Genomic DNA, 22,590 nt, shown 5'->3' with positions numbered 1-22,590 from the left:
TAGTACTATACCGCCTTCAACTTTTATGAACGACTGGGTGTTTAAGGTTAGAGATTTGTCGTATTATCCGGCTGTATAGCAAATGAAAAAAATTACTTTACTATGTAAGTAAAAACATTTTTTTTCTATTTACATGTTTTTTTTTAATGTAGGGCGCATTTATAACATGTGCTCCAGTCCCCGCACTCGCTTCATCCGGCACTGAGCGGAGCCGCAGTGCGCTCACCGTTGACACGAGGCGCCTCCTATCGGCCAGGGGTCGGCAAGCTGCGGCTCTTGGAGGAGTTGCTTCCTGAGTGACTCATGCAGCCAGCTATGGCTGCAGGGTTTGGTGGTACATGTGGTACATGTTGTTTATGTCGTTTATTGTGAAAATTCGGTTACAGTTCCTATGATCACTGTTACATTGCTTGTATGGCTTTGTTTTGGGGATTTCGAAAACGTTTTATGGTTTGGCCATGTTTGTTTCTTGGAGTACGGAGTTAGACTGATGGCCTTAATCTAAGTTGTCTTGTGGTTGTTGTTGTTTGACTTGCATCCCACTGGGATTTTTGCACACAGCGTTGGTGTACGGTGCCTTTTCTGCAATATTTTGCCGTCTTTTTTGGATTTTCTGTTTGCACATAGTCACATAGTCACTTTAAGATGTTTTCTTGTTCATGTTTTTTGCAGTTGCACCCGATTCAAGAGCCGAATGGCTCACAGGGCTGTACCCAATAAATGAAACAGAAAAACTGACGTTTATCTATTTATTTTGGACGCACCGTCTCGAATTCACCACGCGGTGCCTTGTGACGGCTCCTGAAATATTGCGGAGGTATATATTTATTTATTTACCGAATTCGAAGGCTCCTCTTATTATTTTGGTTGCCGACCCTGGGTAATGTAAAAACAAAGTTTAGTTAAAAAAAATATATATATTTTATATTTAAGTGATTTGTTTCCCTTTCGTGTTTTTGCATGGTTTGTTGGAGCGTTCTGGACCCGCCCCTGCTGGACATCTGTAAAAAAAGAGCTTTATAGCTCATCGGATTCCTTCAGTATAAATATTCTGATTATACTACAGCAGTGGTTCTTAACCTGGGGTCACGCTGCACCCCCTGGGGGTGCGAGACACGCACAGATGTTTTTAGAAGGTAAATAATCGAAAACACAAATTAATCACGGCCACGTATGTCACAACTTACTTTGTTTCATCAAACCCTCTGTGTATTCATTAACATTTTTTAAACGACTGAGAACCAGCGAGGCTGCAGGCTAACAAACACCGCACTCTTGGCTTAACAGTGTGTCGTGGCACAAGTGCTGTTAAGCGAGCAGCACCCACGAAGGCCGTCACCGCACACGAAGGCCGGGCGGGGGGGGGATGAGGAGGGGTCATCGACGAAGCTCTGCCACAATTGTTTTTCCCACCCCAAGGCTGCCGATGTTGACAGCCCCCAATCGCACGCACCCTGCTCCCGTGGGGGGGTCTCCGGTTACAGGGAAGGTTTCCTCCTCCCCCGCAGCGAAAGCAGCCACACAGACATTGTTGATGCGTGCACGTTCGTCGGAGTGGCGAACAACCCAGTGGGTAGGACCAAGTTGAAGAAGAGAAATAACATCGTTAGCTTCAGGCTTTTTCTGTTTGTGGTTTGGGGGTGTGGGTAAATAAATAGCAGCATCGTTGTTGATGGTGGTGGTGGTTGAGACATCGCCATGTTATTGTGTGCCAAAAAATCTGAATTAAATATACAAAAATAAAAGTCCCGGTAATTCGTAAACCGAGGCTCTAAAGTGGGCTGATGCGGTGTACAGGAGGAGGATGTGCATCTGAGTCGACTTTATCGATGACCGGTTGCAGCGGCGTCAAGATCGGCCTCTTCGGAGGAGGCTCGTGAAGGACGCCCGTGTCTGGGCAGACAGACGGAGGCAGTCGCCCTCCAGCAACAGCAGAGGATTGGACGCGCTCACAACGGGCAGAGCGCCGAGCGGATACAAACGCAGCAAAAAATTGGCACGTGAGGAAACGGCTTTCGAAGAGCAACACGTTCGCGTTCGTTTGCATTTATTAAATCAAGTTTCAATCAACCGAGGGGGGGACAGGTGCACACATATCCCAGGTGTGTAGTTACAAAAGAGCTTGTGTGTTTTTTAGGTTTGTTTCTTGACTGTACAGAGTTTTGGTTAAGTCCCCACGGTGTGATCGTGCACACCGCGTGTCTTCTATCACAGCCGGTCCAGATGACACCCCCCCGCTCCCCTCCCAGAACTCAAGCAGTGATGATGTCCTGGGTAAATATAACTTGATAACCCACAACAGATCATTGTCCCGGTGAGGGTAGGGCTTTGTTGGTTGTATGCGTGAACGCGTACAACCCTGTTGCGGACGATCCATTGCTGCTGGTCAGTGTTGGTTTGTGAATGCAGGGATAATAGGGCATCGAGTAAAATTATTTATTTTGCCACACGTATTTCTCTCTGCTGCTGCTCAAATCGTTATCCCGTAGTAGCCTCGAGCACCTAATGTCACAAAGGAAACCCCGCGTAGAACAGGGGGAGAAAGTACAAACTCGGGATAGAAAGGTGCCCGAGTCGGGAATCGAACCCAGGTGCGTCCTTCTGCGAAGCACGAGTGTTGCCACTGCGTTCTAAGCCTGCCTCCCGATTACTCTATGTAGGCATATAATACGACGTCACGTACGCTTTGCACGTTCTGGGTTTTTTGGATTTACCCGGACAACACCCCCCCCCCCCCGTGCCATCACACTGGGACCACCGATAGAGTTTGGCATCGCTGAAAAAATAGTTTTATAGCTCATCGGATTTCTCCAGGATAAATACAAATATTCTGATTCCGTGTTGCCTATTCATCCATCCGAGCCGGAGCCGAAAGCATCTCAACCGGCCCGGTTTGGATATGGTTTATCAAGTTATATATTTTTCCCTCCTTCCCATGAACAAGTTGTAGATTGACAAGGTGGCCCGATAACACGTGGCGTGGTTCAATACAACAACAAACCTGTGATGCACAATATTCACCGCTTTAAACAGGTAAACAATCACTCTACAGGCGTTTCATGTCAAACCCGGGTTGATGTTTAGCCCGCTGCACACCCGAGCCATCAGTTGCACAACCAAATAGCTGAACCAATAAGAAAAATAAATCTCTGACACGTGTCAATAACACCGTGTGGCCTTAAAAGGAAAATATATAACAGGCGACATGTCAGGCAATGGCCCTTCTTCAGAGCAATTACATCATTGTCCAAAAAGCCACCTATTTCGCGTTTAAGGCCACGCACCGCGTTATTGACAGGCGTGTTTGATGTTTTTATTTCCGTTCGTTGTTCACAACCACAAACTGCCAACCGAGCATCACAAAATGATTGAATCGCCATCGTCCCTAAAAACATCCCCAATATAAAGTATTACTTTTAAGGCCACGCGCGCACACACGCGGTGTTGTTATCGACGAACATTGCGGAATCGCCTACACAAGTCCGAGTCATTCTCTGCTGCAACCAACTGGTTGCGTGCACCCGGCTGCAAGAGGCGTGCAAGTTGCGCGCGAGTTGCGCGCGAGTTGCGTTCGCCCCACAACCGGCATACGACGTAGACGCTGCTGCTGCTGCTCTGCGTCGAGTCCCGTCGCCTTCGCGCGGCGAGGGAACCCCACCGGGACGTTTCGCTTCGGCCCCAGAGGTGGCTGGGGGCGGAATGATAAAGGCGCAGTCCTGAAATGGCTCTGCCCACGCCTTCGTAAGTGGCGAAAGGGCCAGCCGCTGGAATGAGTTGTGGACGAGGGAGAGAGCCCTCCTCTAGAGAGGGTAATACATCAGCCTCATCTGCTACGCTGGGGACGGGATGTCTAGGATGGGTGTGAAATAGCCCAGGCTTTACCTGACCGTTTCCGACCTGACGAATGGTGGTATAGCAGCAGTTTATTCTGCTGCGGAGTTCGGGGGGGTAATAAATTGGCCCATTGTTTCAACTGTCCCCCTGGGAGTTACAGGATTTCAAACGAAGGGTATTTAAACCGACAGTGATGCATTACATACAACCAATCTCACGAGTCTACTGGACATCTGTGAAAAAGAGCGTTACAGCTAATCGGATTCCTCCAGTACAAATACAGATTCTGATTCAGATTCTACCGTATTCTGAAAGTATCAAAAGGGTGACATCACCATAATTGTAATCATCATTAACGTCATCGTCATCAACAAAGTCATTTGCCGATTGGCGATTTATTTTAGTGCAAAACATTCTATAGCTCAGACAGAATGTGAACTTTGCGCGCCCGCAGGACACGATGACAGAGAGACAAGCCAATCGCCGTCGGTGTGAAACGTGTATAAATTAAAACATCGAGACAGACAACAACAATGCAAAGGGTGAAACGATGGAATCATATATATATTGTTTTGTGTAAACAACGCTCGGTCTAAATTTCAAACGCCACGCGAACATTGGGTAAAGGCTGGCCGAGAGGCCTACGATGAATTCCATATAAAGCACGAAACGGTAACACGACAAAACCTACTGCGGGGCAAGCGATTTCGCGGAAATAACAACAAACAAAATCAGCGTTGTGGACACAATTAAACAAACGAAAGAACGACAAAACTGCATAACATAACCACGCCCCCGCACACACATAAACATCTCCCCCTTCCATCTCTTCTCTCCTACACCTCCTCCTGAGTTTACCCGTCCACCATTGCACGCTGTGAGGTGTCCACGGTAGGAAATGGTATCGGCTAAAGCAGCGACACTTTGGTTCTGTTTCATGACGGAAGAGGGGGGGGGGGGTAACAGCCCCGCCCCACCAAGGTTTTCGTGGGGGTGCCCCCCCTTGACCGTAGCAGGCGACCCGGCAGCATTTATTTTGACACAACACGCACCGCCCCTCATGATGATGAGAAACCGGATCAGGGGTTGTGTTGTCGACATTTTTAATCAAAGGTGCCCCGTTTCGTAGACTTGGTAGAACTACGTGGCCAGACTCCCTCGAAGTCGCTTGTTCATAATTTAGCCGTAAGGCAAAAAGTCGAATGAATGCGTGACGACTATCCAAAACAGCCAGTCACTTCCGAAATACGTAATTCTTGTACATACATAAAAAATACAATCCCCATTAGCTGACACCGATGGGGGAAGTGTCTGGTCTGGTGCCTGGCGAACCGAAGACGGCCACGTGACCGATTTTGGCGACCGATATCGAGCCTTACACTCGCGTGCGTTCTTTGTACCACGATTCGATAGACCGATCCTGGGTTCTTCGCAACTGCAAACAATACAAAATCTGCATGTCCATTACGCTGGCCGGTTGTACGTGCATCGCTCCTCAGGGAGGTCAGGACAGAGAATCGATTCGCCAGTTCAACTGCGGAAGTGGAGCTATTCGTCACCCTGCGACGAGAACCCTCCGTGCCCTGGCATCACGTCGCGACCGAACTGCCGAGAATCGTGGCATGGCCTTGGTGGTGTTTGCATTGCGGTCCTGTCGCTGTGTAAAAATGAACGCGTCCGCAATTTTAACTCTTTAAAGAGTCGGCGGTCTAACAACAGGGCCTAAGCGCATCATTATGTATGGGCACTGTGATGTCATGTGACGTCGAAAGGCATCATCGGATGACTGATCCTATGGTCTCGATTTTCACCTTGAGGCATCTGGACATCACCCCTCGAGGTGGGTGTGGTTACAGCATTCTTGGATGACACACTCTTTCCCCCCCCCGTGTTTTACGGAACAAGTTGGTTGTCCATTTTAAAATCTGGTGCGTGTGTCCCGTCTGTCCAGATTCATACAGCTTTATTGATACGAGCCACAAGTTTGGAGTGCATCGTACTTTCCCGAGCATCTTACAATCCGGAAAATGCAAAATCACACCAGATTTGTGCCGGTGTTCATTCGGTGCTAATCTGCGAGGGTTTTGGCAGCAAAAATAAAATCGGAATTCTGAGAAATTCTCTAAACAGCTCAGAGTTTGGACCCACGTTTAAAAACTTGCAATCGGCACGGCACCACCCCCTCTGACCCCCCCCCCTCGCTGGACACCTACACCGCACGCTAAAAAAATGTCACTGCCAACAACGCAGAGAGAGAAAAAATCATAAGAGTTTCCTTGGAAACGAAACATCGGAGCTCCCAGAAAGGAGCTCCCCGACCCATCACGACTGCACGGGGCCGGGGAGGTCACGCATGGGGATGCTGACCCCCGAGGGGTCTGCCTTGTAAGGGGGAGGCGGCGAGTCCTGGCCCGTGGACGACACCATCAGCAGCTTCCCCAGCTCCTCTTCCTCCTCGGTCTCCGCGACCGCGGTGCCCACGGGCGAGGCGTGGTCAGCGGGGGGCGCGTGGATGGGCAGCGGGGTGATGGAGATCAAGAGGCGCTGCGCGGGAAACAGGGAGGGTACGTAGGGGGTTTGAGTCCCGGACGGCGGGGGCGGGGTGGGGGGTGCCCAGAAGGAAGCAGGTTGCACAATTGCCCCAGCAATTCAAAAGTGTCATACGTTCACTTCTCATAGCAATCATCACTTCTCATACCACTCGTCACTTCTCATATCAATCGTTCCACTGCCCAGCTGTAGTCTTTGGCCTTCGGGACTCCCCCGGTGGCAGCTGCCTCTCCTGTGCGGCACAAGAATGACTCCAGCACCGGGCCTGCGAGTGGGCCTCGGCCTGCCAGTATAGGGGGGCCATGTTGCTATCAGCTGGGATACAATTGAAGTAATTTTGGGAGCAAGTTGTTGTTTTATTTGGCAAACATTATTCGTTCATCGTGTACACGGAAATCCACTGCTGGATGATGACATCATGTAGCACCTGTGACATCATGTAGCACCTGTGACATCATGTAGCACCTGTGTAAACGAGGCGAGATAGTTAAATGTACTTTTTTGGGGGGGGGGGGGGGGGCGCCCCTTCCGTCATGTTGGTTAAGCACGTGGGGTGGGGGAGCATAGACGTCTGAAGCGTAATACATTACGATAGATTTTTGCTGCACTGCCCTCTGCTGCCCACGACTCGAAGGCTGCACAGTTCGGCACGTTTAGGAATCCTCAGCGTTTGACGCCGATGTCAGAAATTCAGAAAATCCGACGAGCTCGCGGTTTCGAGAGGTTCATCGCGGAGATGTAAAGTGCGGCCGCTGGAAATCGCAAGAATTTTAGCACCTGAGAGTCTGATGAGAAACTAAAGTATTTACTCTTTTTATTTTACCAGGTAAGGCCCACTGAGCTGTATAGCTCTTTTTCAGAAGCGACCTGGCCACAAATGATAGCTCAACGAAGTGGCTTATCACGTGGAAATGTGCAGCAGTCAAATACTCTAAACGCACGTTTCTAACTAAACGTGGAGGGCATAACCAGAGGACTCAGAGAAAAATCCACGCGACCACGGGGAGAGAAACATGCAAACTCCAAATATGCAGCAGGAGTCAGGGTCGGGATCGAAGCCACGACCTCCTGTGTACGAGGCGAGAGAGAGAACATCTCCTCGCCACCGTGGCTTGACATGAGTCGTGCGACTGGCGCAGCCGGCAGAGACTCCGGCGTTTAAGCTGAGACGGAGAAAAACGCGGCGTGATGCTTTGTTGTTAGTGATGCACTCCCCTTCACCACTCCCCAACCCACCCACCTGCCACACCCCCCCCCCCCGTGTGGTTTGCCAAGAATCTGCCGCAGTGGGGGGTGGTGATGATTACTCAGCGGTGGCGTGATGGAAGGGGCGGAATGAGCAACTTCCCCCGGGGGGGGATTTGTCTCTCGTACAGATGTCCAGAGACGGAGCGCAAAAACATTCACAAATAAGCACGTGCGTGTGCGCAATGTCTAAGCGTGGGTTGGCTGCCGACATTACCCGCAGTCACATGAACACGCACACAAACACACACACAGAAAGATAAAGATTCCCCGTATAGCCTTAACGGACTGTTGGGAAAGTGCTGTTTTCGCGAGTAGCACCTATGAAGGCTGACACGGCACATAAAGGGGGTGGTTGGCCTACACCACGCTGATGTTTACACACCACAACAGGTACTAATTTTTAAGGCCGAGGTGACCTAAGGAAAGCCCAGGACCAGTTGTAATATATTAGCCACTGTTAATGATCGAAAGTGGTAATGGAACTTGGGTCACCGGGTTTGTAGGGCAGTGTGCTAACTACTACACCGATGGAACACATACATACCCATACACCCACACTGGCACACATACACATCCATACAATGTCACACGTACACACTGGTAAACATACACACAAAGACAAAGATCCCCCATATAGCCTCAACAGACTGTTGGGGAAAGTGCTATTAGCAAGTAGCACCTATGAAGGCCAGAACGGCACACGAGGGAGTGGGTGGCCAGCACCACGCCCAACCGCCTTTGTCTTCCCAGTAGCGATGTTTACACACCGCACCAGGTACTCATTTCAGGCTGAGTCGTCCTAGGGGAGGCCCAGGACCGGTTCAGACAATCGTCACTGGGTGTTGGCCGTGAGCGGGAATCGAACCCAGATCGCCAGGTTCATAGCGCAGCGCGCTAACCGCTACACTACCGCTCCCCACACATAGTACACACACACAGGCACACACACACAGGCACACACACGTACACACATTGGCACGCACTGCACTACTATTAGACTTGGACCGCGCTGGTAACGCGAGAAAGCCTCGGTGTAAAGTGCAGGATTGGCGGACAATTTTCACAACCACCCACCCCCCGCCCCCACCCCACCCACCGCTTCCCTTCCCCTCACCCCCCCCTTTCGATCCCCCTCCCCTTGTCTCCATCTGCCTCCAACTAAATCTCCCTCTCTCATCTCCCCTATCTCCCTCGTTTCACCCTCCCTCAATCCATTCCATTCAGGTCTCCAAGTAAGCAACTTGGGCACACGTGTGTGTGTGTGTGCGTGGGTCAGTTTGGGGCAGCGGTGGCGCAACGAATCGCGCAATGTACTGCGAACCCCGTGACCAGAGTTACATTTCTGGCCACAGCGAGTTTGATACTTGAACTTGGGCCCTGTGCACGCTGGCTCAGACTTAAAACTGGGCGCCTGGGTAAGGAGTTGTTAAAGGATAACGCCAGCATGTGCTGGCCTCAATAGGCGCTCGCTAACAGCCCCGTGTCCCCCAGCAGACACCCGTATCTCTAGACACCCGTGTCATGCTATGGCGCTGTAGGAGTCATTATTATGAAACTGAAACTAAACTATTTATATTTTACCAGGTAACGCCCACGGAGCTATATGTACTTCGTACATGTAAAAACCCATTGCCCGAAAACCCCTTTACAATACAGTAATACAAAAGATTAAAGGCGCCAAATTTACAAAGACGGTCACTGCATTGCGCACTTTCGGATAAGCTCCTGCGGCCGTCTGGAACGCTTTTCCTTCCGAAACGAGGAAGCCACTGAGAGCAACGCACTTTTAAATCATCAAAATTGATGATTTAAAAAAAAGTTATTTTTGTGTTTAGTTTGTTGTCCTTCCCCCCGCACCTCCGATTGGCACGTTGGCTAGGTACGGTGCAAAAGAAGTTCAACGTACGGCTGGGCTGGCTGGCCACTGCCATCTTCCCGACCCCACTCCTCAGCGGTTCCTCGGCGGTTCCTCGGCGTGCCTCCCGAGTCATCATGGGAGAGCGAGCGAATGGTTGTTGGTATGCGTGGGCGAGCTTAAAATTATAAACTGTAGTTATGATGAATCTAAATGCGCTTCCCGTAACGCGGGCGACGCCGTGGACTCGTCTCGGGGGGCAGCGGCTTCCCAGAGGGGCTGCCGTGTGCGGTCAATCTGTCCATTTGAAAGCACGAATCGCACGCAGCGTTTGAAACGCAAAGTGAGTCAACAAGCGCGGCGAGTGCATCTGGCGATGCGTCGAGCTATTCTACGCCGTAGATGTCATTTCTCGAGGAAGAACAGCATTTAAAATAAATAAATATTCTCATCGTGACACTTTCTGCTTTGTTTTACCCAGCCCTTGCAGCCATTGTCCTGGCGTATGTATCTCGTAGCACCAAGACTTTACCTTTGGCGACTAGCACAGCTGTTCATTGAAATGACCCACGATTTCTCGGTATTTTAGCATTTGACCCCATTCGTGTACCAGAAACTCGCGCGCAAAGTCTCCAGCGTACGCAGAGATCCGCCTACCAATTCCAGGCGCATCACAGCGACCGTGTAACCACCCAGGTGTGGGCGTGCGCGTGGGCACGTGGGTGGGCACGTGGGTGAGCACGTGGGTGGCTAAAGCACAGCAAGTTGGCACAGTAGGGGGCACAGGTGGTGCATCAGCCAGTCATCTCAGTCAGTCGACCCGTGGCACTTGGGTCTGCCCCGTGACCTCCTGCCAGCGGGCGTTCGATACTTCACATGGCCTCAAGGTGCACATGGCCTGGCACAAGCGTCGTGGTGACATCACCGCCACTTAGTGGCGAATGGCGGTTGTTGTTGAGCACGTGGGTGGGCGCGTGGGTGAGCGTGGGCAAGCGTCGGTGTGGGCGCATACCTCTCTGAGCGAGCCGGGGATGGTGTAGAGCGTATGGGCAGCGCCCAGTGGGATCCAGATGATGGACAGAAGCGAAATGCACCAGCCTAGTGCCTCGGCCCAGCCTGGATACACGTAGTGTCCGTAGCGCGCCGGCTTGTACTGCACGATGCTGAACACCAGGATGCCCTGTGAGGTGGGGGGCCAAGTTAGGTCCAAGCTGTACAATTTTTTATTTTACCAGGTAATACCCACTGAGCTATATAGCTCTTTTTCAGAAGCGACCTCGCCAAATAGTCTAAATGCATGATGTTGATTCTAAATGTGGAGGGAAATTCAGGAGGATCCGTCGAATGAGCCTGACTGAAAATGTATAAATATATGAATATTAAATTGGCTACTATTCTGGCAACGACCGTTCTTTATAGCAGTGTCATTGGGCGACACAGATCATGCATTTATATGCAATCTATGGATCTCTGTGCGAGTCTATGAAAGAGACTTCTGGTCTTCGTGTGCCCTTACAGCCTTCATAGGTGCTACTTGCTAACAGCACTTGCCCCAGCGGTCTAATGAAGGCTATACGGGGAGGGAATCTTTGTCTTTGTGTGTGTGTGGGGAGAGGTCCTCACAGAGACGAGCACCGGTGCACAGAACCGCCAGCAGACGCGGAAGAAGATGTTCGGCGGTCGCCCCAACATCTCCTGCACGTTACTGGAGAGGCGGTCCACTCCTGAATAGGACCACGCGCAATGAGCCATGCTCACTCATTATCCATTCGAGATCGACCCCAGTGGCTCCCGAGCAGGAACCGGGTGGATTGTGGTGTCGCAGAACTGCGAGGGATATGGCGACAGCTTGGAGGATGACGATGATGTTACAGAGCGATCGTCTTTATTGTAAGGCCCGCGGGCCACTGGCAGCCCCTGGTGGCCTTAAGTGCAGCCCCTGCATGCAGCCCCCGACAATTCACAAATGTCAAAGCTACCCCATCGTGCTGTCAAAGCCCAATGGTTTCAAATGCGTGGCGGTGACCCTTGCACACCCCTCCTCTGAAAATGAGTGAAGAACATACTGACGTAGGGGAATAAACTATATATATACAATTGTTTTTTATTCAACCAGGGAAGGCCCACTGAGCTAAAAGCAATTTTTCAGAAGCGGCCTGGCTATCACAAATGACAGCACAACGAAGTTGCTAATTATCACGGGGACATTTATAGCAGCAGCCAAATACTCTAAGCGCGTGGTGATGTTGATTCGAGACGTGGAGGGAAAAACCGGAGGACCGGAGAAAAATCCACGCGACCATGGGGAGAAAGAGCACACACAAACTCCCAATACACAGCAGGCGTCAGGGTCAGGATCGAATCCACGACCACCTGCATACCAGGCGAAGCGGTTAACATCTCGCCGCACGTACCATAGAGCCAGCAGATGGCCACCACCTCGAAGAACGCGAGGAACATGAGCGACGTCACCGCCGTGTAGTGGTCCATCAGCTGGAACACGTAAATCCCTCCCTGCAGGATGGCGAGGGGGCACACACAGCGGGGTTGGTGGATTGCACAGAGATCGCCGTCGTGAGATCGCGACGCTTCCCCAGGCCGACAGGTGCCCCCCCCCCCCCCCGGAGGAAGTAGGTTTGTGGCGTGAACCTGAAACCTGACTGGGCGTGGATGACAGGGTCAATGCCAGTGCGATTATTAATGCTCATGTTGGTGCTTGGCATAGTTTAATCGGAACGAGTACGCTACTTTGTGGTGTCAGTGATAAGTGTCGAGGCTAGCTTAAGTATTGGTGACAGCAATCGGTTTGAGTGTTAAAGAGCGTTAAGCTTCAGTGTCTGTGTGGGGATCCTTGTGAGTGATGGTTGCTGTTCACCATGTTAACGGTAGCGGATATTGGGCTCGTGCGGATGCAAGCGTTGGTGACGAGTGCTGGCGTTAGTACGAGTGTTAGTGCCAAAGTCAGTTATTGGGGATAGTGCTCGTGTCGATGTTGGAACTAGTGTTGGTGTCAGCGGTCAGCGCTGGTGGTCAGCGCTGGTGGTCAGCGCTGGTGGTCAGAGTGGGCGGCACCTGCGTGACGTTGGGCAGGCCGAGCAGGAAGGCGACGAAGCAGACGAGCAGCACGACGAGCTCCTTGCGCTTGAGACGGCGCAGCAGCGCTGGGCCGCAGCCATCCATGAGGCTCGTCACCATTACCTCCACCATGGCGAACTTATGCACACACATACACACACTCATATACCATCACCTCCACCATGGAGATCATACATACACACATGCACACGCACTCACCATCACCTCAACCATGGAGATTGTACATGCATGCACACGTATGCAAGCACGCACACTCATAAACCATCACCTCCACCATAGAGATCATATAACAACAACAACCGCCATTCGCCACTAAGCGGCGGTGACGTCACCACGACGCTTGTGCCATACATACACGGACACACACGCACGCACTCACTCATATACCATCACCTCCACCATGCAAATCTTACACACACATGATAGCAGGTGCTGGCCTGCAAACACATTCATCACAAAGACAAAGATCCCCTGCATAACCTTAACAGACTTTTGGGTGAAAGTGCTGTTAAGCGAGTACCTCTGAAGGCCGGCACGTCCAGCCCGCCTTCTGTCTCCCTAGTGGCGATATTTACTGTACACCGCCGCACCAGGCACTCATTTGGAGGCATTCGGATGCACGACCACCCTCCACTGAAGCCAACCAAAACTCACCTGGGAGTCGAGGCCCAGGCAGAGCAGCATGAAGAAAAAGGAGACCGCCCAGAAGGGAGACACGGGCATCGTGACGAACGCCTCCGGGTACACGACGAACACGAGCCCCGGGCCTGAGCGACACACGCACACGATGCCCCCCCCCCCTTTTAGCATCTCCTCCGCTCTCCTGCTACACCTCCCCCCCAGTCCCTAAACCCCACCGAGCCCCCCCCCCCGCCACAATCTCGCAGCATGGACAATGAATGCTCGCGAATAGTCGGACATCACAAGCGGGGTAGAATTAATACGGTAAGTCGTCTTTTGCAACCGATATCGTGAGTCGCGTTTGATTTTTTTTGGGGTCAGATCGTTCGCATTGAGTAAAACGTCGTGTTGTACACCCTCCACCATCCGACGCGGCCGATTGATAACATTGTCACGTGACGAACAAATGCGGCTGATGTGCAACTGCTTCCGCAGTACCACTGTTGGGGACGATGCTGGAGAGCTATCCGCACACGGTTTAACAATTGAGTACTGACCTTTCGCTGGTGGCTACAACCAGCACCATTAGGCAGGGGCGCCATTGTGGCAAGATGTTAACTACCTCGCCTGGTATACAGGGGATGGTGGGTTCGATCCCGACCCTGACACCTGCTGCTCTATATTTGAAGTTTGCACGTTCTCCAGGTCCTCCAGTTTTTCCCTCTACATTTAGATCCACTTCTACGCGATAAGCCACTTCGTTTTGTTCCATCACGTGACAACTTGATTAACTGGCCGCGTCGGGTATGAGGAGGGGTGTGTAACGACGTGATGTTTTACTTCACGCGAATGATGCGATCCCAAAAAAAAATCGATGACGAATCAACAAAGCTGGGTGCGTGTTGGGAGTGTGCATACGGGAGGCATTCGTGTTTCTCACTGAATATTCCCCCGGGTAGACTGGCCGACAGGAGAAGGGATAGGATCGCGGAGGGCGGCCTAGGCCTAGATTAGAAAGCCAAGACAAAATTCCATGATGCAGCAGCAGCAGCAGCTGTAATCATCGCACAATGTGGGGGAGCACATGGACGCATTAGACAACCATTCTTGGAGTTTCGTAACTCTAGTAAGTATGGCGGTGACGAATCATAAACGGCCATAGCGAAAGGCATAGTGGATGTGGTGTGCTGGGTGTGGGGAGTAAAATATTTTTTCCCGTATCGTGAACCCAGTTCCGATTTTGGCTGGAAAAATTCGGATGTGCCGCCCCATTCTCTACGGCGGGGAGGCAGTCGATGAGTGTCAGCCGTTAAACACCTCCCCACCGGCACAACGGGGTTTAGGGGGTGGGCACAACGCCCATCCAGGTGAGTGGAGGTGGTGCGGGCACTGGGTTAGGGCCGCTTGTGCGTACACAGCTCAACTGGGAGGGCGACACCAGGCCTCGCTTGGAGGCTTCAAGTCGGCACAGAGCTCATGGAAGGAAGGAGAGGTGGGGTGGCAGGTGTTGCACGGCAGCTCAATTTCCATTCGGCAATAACACCATGGCCTTAAAATGGGGGAGGGGGGGGGAGTATATATATTATATAGGTGACGTTTCACGCAATGGCCCTTCTTCATAGCACACAACAAAATCAACACATGCAATTAGAAGAATTTAGAGGAGGGCAGAGCTGAGTGTACAGAGTAGTGGTTGAGTGTAGAGGAAGCTAGAGGTGAGGGTAGAGAGTAGAGGTGAGTATAGAGGAGTGTAGTGGGTGAGTGGAGAGGAGGGCAGAGGTTAGCGAGGATGTATGTTTCACTTCTCTCGCACCGTACGTAGCCAACAAGTGCTAATCGGAGGTGCGGGAAGTAGTGATGAGTAGTGGTGAGTAGAGGTGCGTAGTGGGTGATGGCAGGGCCATACCGTCGGTGGCGATGTTGCTGACGGGAAGGCCGTGGATGTGGGCCATGTAGCCGATGGCCGAGAAAATGACGAAACCTGCGAAGATGCTGGTGGCCGAGTTGGCGAGGGAGACCACCAGGGTGTCCCTACAACAACAGACAACCGCAACGACGACACCATGGCAGAACAATCACGCACACGCATAGACGATTCTGTGATGCTCGCCCTCGGGAGTGTTCAAATCAGCTGATGACAACCATAGCGCCTCGCGCGCCAGGCACAGCACGGGAGGCGGTGTCGTCCGTAGGCGTCGTGGAGGCCTCGGGGAGGCTGGGATAGCGGCTCTGCCGGGGAGGCCGTGGGAACAACTCTCCGATCAACGTGGCCGTTTTGTTTCTCTAGGCGAGCCCCCTAATAATCGCGATTCGTAATCGATTTTTTCAGATCAGATAGTCGCGTAGGTCAATGGTGTGAGTTGTAAACCCCTCCGCCACCCGATGCGACCATTAAAGTTGCCGCGCAATGAGCTTAACGTGGCCAGTTTACTACCGCTTCACATACGAGCGTGTGACACTCGAGGAGTTCCCACGATTCCGATGGGTGGTTCACGAACCCACTTGCTGTACTGCCACCTCTTGGCCCACCGTGATCTGGCAGTTTCGCAGATCCCCGTGTGATCCGGCGACGTACGCGGTCCGACGAACGGACACGGCGACCGACCAATCATTGCACACACAGCGCGCCCCTCCCCTACCCGCGACTTAGGGGGGGCCCCGCGATTCAGTCCGACCCGCACTCGTGACTTGATTCACCTGCGGTGGAAACAGCGGCCTCTAGTGGCTGGGCCACTCACCGCAGGATGTTGTTGTTGAACTTGTTGTAGCTCGACAGCGAGATGAGAGAGCCGAAGCTCACGCCAATCGAGTTGAACACCTGAGCGGCGGCATTCACCCACACCTGGTGGGGTGGGGGTGCGGTGGAAGGGGGTAGGTATTAGGGGGGGCTCTGGGTTTCAGTGCTCTGGATAAGCTAGACACAACGTCCACCCCCTCACGCACCGTGCCGGCCCTGATGGTGACTACAATGGCGAGGACGACGACGATGGTAACTATGGTGACCACGATGGTGACCACGATGGTGACCACGATGAGGAATGCACGCAGCCCTTTTCCCCCCCCCCCCCAATCACCTGCTGCCACGGTGACAAGAGGTTAACTACCTTGCCTGGTATATAGGAGGTCGTAGGTTCGATCCCGACTCTGACGCCTGTTGTATATTTGGAGTTTGCAGTGCGCCTATCTCCATGTGGCCGCGTGGATTTTTCCCCGGGTCCTCTGGTTTTTCCCTCCACATTTAGAATCAACGTAATGCGTTGCAATACATTTCCACACGATAAGCCACTTCGCTGAGCTATAACTTTTGAAAAAAGAGCTACCTAGCTCAGTGGGCCTTACCTGGTAAAAATCAAAAAAAATTTAGTTTATAGATTAGTCTTCCCCTGGGTGAGCGAGGGAAGTGAAGGGGGGGGGGGCTGGGCTCTCACCCACCTGCACTTCGGTGAGGCGCCCCCACACGGGGGTGAGGAAGTAGTAGATGCCGTTCATGGCGCCCGGCAGCTGCACGTTGTTGATGAGCAGCGCCAAGAGCACCACATACGGGAAGAGTGCCGTGAAGTACACCACCTGCGTGCAGACAAAGATCCTCCGTGTGGGCCACGCACACTGTTGGGCCTAGAATGGCGGTATGGCCAGAGCCACGGTGTGGCCAGCACCACGGGGGTTTCCAGCCTTCTGTCTGTCTTGGTGTGGGGTGGCCAGGATGTGGGGGGGGGGGTACCCTCAATTTTTTAAAGGGGGCCCCAGTAATCAATCAATCAATTAAACTTGAATTATTTAATATAGCGCCACTTTACAATGCAATCGTCACTCAGCGTTTCACACGTAAAAGTAACAACATTCCATCATTAACATTCGAGATACACAAAACAGTAAAAAAGAGTATTACACGGTTCAGCATGTATAAATTGAGATGATAAAATGAACCTCATTAAAAAAACAACAACCGAAATTAAAACAACAAATAGTCGACCACAACAAAGTAATCTATTATAATTTTTCAGTTGACCGAACATCGGCTGTTCCGATTGGCCGACGCCCCCCCCAGGGGGGTGCTGCTGCCTGCCGCCTTCACCTTGCCCGTGGACTTTACGCCGCGGAAGATGCAGAAGTAGACGAGGACCCACGCGAGCAGCAGCAGCCCCAGCAGCTCCCAGCGCATGCCGCCCAGGTCCTCCACACCGCCGGTCATCTGCAGCACTGTGTGGCTGTGGGGGGGGGTGGCATCAAGGGAGACCACCACCACAGCGGGAGGAGGGTGGGAGGGCGGGCGGTTAAGGAGGAGGTGATGAAGAATGGTAGGACGCCAGAGTTTGTGCAAGTTTTTTACCCCGTTACTGGCTGCCTTCCTGCTTTGAGGGCACCGGTTGGCAAGATGTTAACTACATCACCTGGTATACAGGGAGTTGTGGGTTCGATCCCGACCTTGACACCTGTTGTATATTTGGAATTTGCATGTCTCTCCGGGTCCTCTGGTTTTTCCCTCCACATTTAGAATCGACATCACCACGCGTTTAGAGTATTTGGCAGCGATACATTTCCACGTGATAAGCCACTTCGTTGAGCTATCATTTGTGGCCAGGACAACTTCTGAAAAAAAACTATACAGCTCAATAGTTAGTTTTTTTGTCTGTGGTAGGATTACAGAGCTTGGGGCAATATTTGGCGCTAGTACTCGCTGCTTGCCCGCTCAGTCCGTGGTTTCTCCCCCATGCCTCGGGGCGAAAACCGTGCACGTCATAAAATTCACGGCGATTTACAGCGACCTTATTTGTATTCTCCGCAACAACGCAATTACATAATTTTGCATGGAACTAGGACCCGCATCTTAAAAAAAGAGACTTTGCCTGTAACATCTGGCAGCTCACCAGCGTGTATTCCAACAAGTCTGACTCTGCCGATGAAGCCCTCAGTGTCGAATCAGGTCCAAATTTTTGCTCTTACCTAATCACTGCCGCCCCAAAAGTATGCAATTAATTCCTCGATGGCCGTCGGGGGCCAATGGGTTGTGCAAGACTTCTTTCGCACCGTACGTAGCCAACCGTGCAAATTATCATCTCTGATTCGCACGGTTGGGTACGAACGGTGCGAAATAAGTTAAACATACATACAATTGCAATTGGCTCCAAGATGCAATTATCTTGAATGACACTATACTAAAAAAGATCAGATTCTTTTAAATAATACATTTTTTTTTTTACTTTACGCTGGCGCAAGCAGAAATTTCCACCGTGCGCTCACTCGAAGTAGTGCTGGCTGGCGGAGATGCCCAAGCTCTGGTTCCGCGACATCGCCACGCTGCTCGCATTTGCCAGCGTCGCGGCAATGGCGGTGCTCCCATTAGCTGTCGCCGCCATGCTCCCGGCTGGCGAGAACCAGGGCAGGGGGCTCTGGAAGGAGCGGAAGAGGTAGTAGAGCGCCCACGTGACGATCACATTGTAGTAGGTGCACAGCAGGAAGGAGATCGCCACCGTGGCCACGCCCACGCCTGCGTGCGCATGCCGTCGCAAAACACATCCACCAGCACTGTCAGCGTCGTGACCGTCCATCAGCAGCAGCAGCAGCGTTATCAGAATCAAAAGTTTATTTCCCAGAGTAAAGCCCAAGTGCAAACCCGGCCAGCAGTTATTATGTTTTATTTTCACTACCAGCAGCAGCTGCTTTATTACAATCAGGCTCACGGCCAACACCGTCGACGATTATTGGAACCGGTCAATGGCCTCCCCCCCCTAGGTCAGCCTCAAATGAGTACCTAGTGCAATGTGTAAACATTGCCACTGGGGAGACAAAGGCGGTCGGGCGCGATTCTGGCCACCCACCCCCTCGTGTGCCGTGCTGGCCTTCATAGACGCGAGCTAACAGCATTTGCCCCAACGGTCATTTAAGGCTCTCTGGGGAATATTTGTCTTTGTGTGTCCCCCCGAGTTAGCGAAACAACTGTAAAGGTCACCACGGCAGCGCAAGCACGAAAGTGGTGGTGTCGTCAGTCACGTCAGGCCTGGCTACCGCCCCCCCCCCATTGGCGATGTTAACATACCACACCAGGCACTCACTCAAACCGAGGTCGCCTGTGTATTGGTCTTTGTTATTGTACGTGTGTGTGTGTTTTGGTGGGTGCGTGTGCTTGCGTGTAAATCTACATCCATCCGCGTGTATGACGAGACGTAGCGCAGCAGTTGGCGCTCCGAGCTATGGACCCGGCGCGTCGAGTTCGATTCCCGCTCACGGCCAACATCAGCGTCAAAATATTTGAAGCGGTCCTGGGTCATCCCTAGGTCGACTCACATTTAATCGAGTACCTGACACGGTGCTGTAAACATCACCGCTGGAGAGGTAAGGCAGCTGGCCACACTACCCACTCGCTACGCCGTGCTGGACTTAAAATTATCAATTTATTTTTTTAAACCAGGGAAGGCCCACTGGGCTATATCGCTCTTTTACAGAAGCGACCTGGCTGCCACAAATGATAGCTCAACGAAGTGGCTTATCATGTGGAAATGTATAGCAGCCAAATACTCTAAAAGCACGTTTCTAAATAGGTGCATGCTTATAGAGCACTTGCCCCAACACCCTGCGTAAGGGATATATGGGTGGAGGGGGGGGACTTTTGCCTTCGTCCTCTCTGGGCACCTTTGAGCAGTGGACAGAGCCTGGCGAGTGCGTGCACGGGGCCCAGGCGCGTGTACTGCCCCACGGAGAGCTCCATGAACAGCAGCGGGATCCCGCACAGCGCCAGCATCACCACGTACGGCACCAGGAATGCACCTAGCACACGAGGGACACACACACGTGTACATTGGTGTGGGTATACGAACCTGGAGCATGTGTGTGTCAATGTCACCACATGTTTGAGGCCAGAGTCTGGGCTGGTGTCAGTGTAGGGGTCACGGTTGGGGGTAGGGGTTAGGGAACTCTGAATTGAGGGAGGGACCTAGGATGGAATCAGCGTGCGAATTCACTCTCTCTCCCCTTCCTTGTGTCCATCCATCCCACAATCTCACCAACTCTCAGTCTCTCTCTCTCCTTCACCGTTATCTCACTCTGCCTTACCACACTCTCTCTCCCCCAATCTCCCCATCCACCATCACTTCCCCCCCCCCACGTCACGTCCCTCTCTGTTCCAGCCACTGCTGTTTCTGTGAAACCACGCAGGGCAACCTGGGAATTGTTCTCAAAGTCGTTGTGGGTGGGGAAAAGGTTACGCATCCAGCGGGGGCTACGAAGGCTGCGCATATAGAGTTCTCTCCACCCAGTCTCGCCAAAAGCCGAGGGGTAAGCGGGGGCAAACGCCCCCAGGCTCCTTAAAAGATTCCAAGAACTTGGCAAGATCATGTAAGACAGACCCCGGTGTTAGGGATTAAAGGACTGAGATTTATGTTGGAAAATACGGCGACTGCACTCTGCGTCTGCCAACTAACTGATGCGCGTACTTTAATAATAACTTTTTTTTTACTACAGCTTGTTTACCTGGGAAATTCTCACCGAGTCTCAATGCACGCAAGAGACAGGAGTCGAACCCAGGCCCTTCTTGCCGCGCGGCATGAGGATTACCACCGTGCCACCCAACCGCAATTTTGTAAGTTTCTTTTTAATCAAAAGTCTATTTTACGAGTAAAGCCCTTTGAGCCCCAACTGGACATCTATGAAAAAGAGCTTTATAGCCCATCGGATTGCTGCAGTATGAATAAATATTCTGATCCTGATACAAGTATGATGAAACCAAAGATCCCCCATACAGCCTCAACAGTCTGTTGGAGCAAGCGCCGTGAGCGAGTGGCACCCTATGAAGGCCGGCACGGCAAACGAGAGAGGTGGGTGGGCAGCACCACGGCAGGGGCGCCTTTGTCTCCCGAGTGCTGATGTTTCTACAATGCACCGCGTACTCATTTAAAGCAGAGTCGACTTAGGGGAGGCCCAGGACCAGTTCAGATATTCACCACTGTTATTGATCATGAGCGGGAATTGTAAATGTGACGCCGGGTTCGTAGTGCAGCGCGTAAACAACTGCTCCCCACAGATATGTTATATACATACACACACAAAGAAACACACATTTTGGTTTGGTAAGACTCTATTTTGGCACAGGTAAAACCCACTGTGCAATAAATGTTTTTTTACGGAGACCTGGTTACATACACCAGAGAAAACTGGTTACAGCAAAAAATAAACCAAACCTGAACATAAGACTGCACACACACACTTGTTACACATGCCGGCAAGCCCACGCGAGTACACACCCACACACCCACACACAAAAACGCCTTCCCGACCACAGAACCACGCACTGACGAGCAGACAAGTGACAAAGGCAAGAACCATGACAGATCGCGAGGGAAAGTGCAGCTCGAAAGCACCTCTATTAATAGATGCAAAGGAAGACAACACAAGAGGGAAACAGGCTCAGGGGTGCAATGCAAAGACAAAGATCCTCCGTATAGCCTTGACAGACTGTTGGGACAAGTGCTGTTAGTGAGTAGCACCTATCAAGGCCGGCACGGCAAATTGAAACCGGGTCGCCGGGCTTGTAGTGCAGCGCACTAACCTCTACAGTACTGCTCCCCACCATGGAATGCTCAGACACACAATGACACAAGTGACCGTTCACCAAAATAGACACGCACAGAACAAACAACAGCCGCTGATCGCCACAAAGTGGCAGTGACATCACCGCAGAGCTTGTGCCAGGCTAGGTGCAGCTTGAGGCCATCACGTGAAGTTGTCGAAGGCTTGCCGACAGGAGGTCACGGCCTTGACCAGGTCAATAAAAATCGAGATCTAGGTCTGGTTGGAAGTTCGTTCCACCTCTGTTGCAGCAGATGGACAGATAATATGGCATGTGTGCAGGACTGACCTGACCTGACCCCACATTGGGGCTCCGCAAGCCTTTCCAAAGCATGCCTGGCAAGGCAATGTTGAACAATCCTTGCCAGCACCTTTGCCGACACACTGGAGGGAGAGGCTGCGGTAGTTGCTACAATCAGTGCGGTCACTCTTCTTAAAAAAGTGGATCACCATGGTATCCTTCCAATCCTGCTGAATCGTTCTTCTGGTCCAGAAAGGTTGCAATTATATGGCAGCCTGAATAAAATTGCACCTTCCCTCAGCAGTTCACTTGGGAGGTAATCTCTGCCCAACACTTTCCCTTATCTCAGTCTGAGGATCATTATTTGTACTTCCTCAACAGATTGCACATCAGCCAACCACTCACAGGGGGTGACTACTTCCTCCAAAATGTGAGGTACAACAGCTCCAGCAGGGTCAGTCCCACATTTACCTCACAATTTGTATCTGGGCTAAGGAGTTTCCCCTCTCCAAGATCTCACAAAAATTATCAGCAAACCTGAAGAACCGTTCCAGTGGCTTGGAGATTGGATCCCTACCCTTTC

The 22,590-nt window shown here is 51.8% G+C and overlaps 1 protein-coding gene across 3 annotated transcripts in view; it reads right to left on the bottom strand.

Annotated features, from left to right (window-relative positions):
* Window positions 1–2,061: 2,061 nt before the first annotated feature.
* Window positions 2,062–22,590, bottom strand: part of LOC144933020 (sodium- and chloride-dependent GABA transporter 1-like) — a 56,087-nt gene continuing 35,558 nt past the window's right edge. For 2 of the 3 annotated variants that reach the window (XM_078857453.1, XM_078857452.1), the window contains exons 2-13: window positions 19,835–19,969; window positions 18,446–18,692; window positions 17,280–17,412; window positions 16,637–16,771; window positions 15,943–16,046; window positions 15,111–15,235; window positions 13,238–13,350; window positions 12,560–12,700; window positions 11,902–12,001; window positions 11,111–11,211; window positions 10,500–10,667; window positions 2,062–6,378 (exon numbers count right to left, since the gene is read on the bottom strand). In XM_078857453.1, coding sequence (XP_078713579.1) covers window positions 6,157–6,378; window positions 10,500–10,667; window positions 11,111–11,211; window positions 11,902–12,001; window positions 12,560–12,700; window positions 13,238–13,350; window positions 15,111–15,235; window positions 15,943–16,046; window positions 16,637–16,771; window positions 17,280–17,412; window positions 18,446–18,692; window positions 19,835–19,943 — 1,698 coding nt within the window. In that variant the 5' untranslated portion in view covers window positions 19,944–19,969 and the 3' untranslated portion in view covers window positions 2,062–6,156. Of the gene's footprint in view, window positions 6,379–10,499; window positions 10,668–11,110; window positions 11,212–11,901; window positions 12,002–12,559; window positions 12,701–13,237; window positions 13,351–15,110; window positions 15,236–15,942; window positions 16,047–16,636; window positions 16,772–17,279; window positions 17,413–18,445; window positions 18,693–19,834; window positions 19,970–22,590 lie in introns of those variants that run through there. The other variant, XM_078857454.1, reaches the window with a different exon arrangement.

The sequence above is a fragment of the Lampetra fluviatilis genome, chromosome 6 (assembly GCF_964198595.1).
Source record: "Lampetra fluviatilis chromosome 6, kcLamFluv1.1, whole genome shotgun sequence".
Taxonomy (NCBI): domain Eukaryota; kingdom Metazoa; phylum Chordata; class Hyperoartia; order Petromyzontiformes; family Petromyzontidae; genus Lampetra; species Lampetra fluviatilis.
The sequence above is the reverse complement of the archived record's forward strand: the minus strand, read 5'-3'. Positions and strand labels throughout refer to the sequence as shown.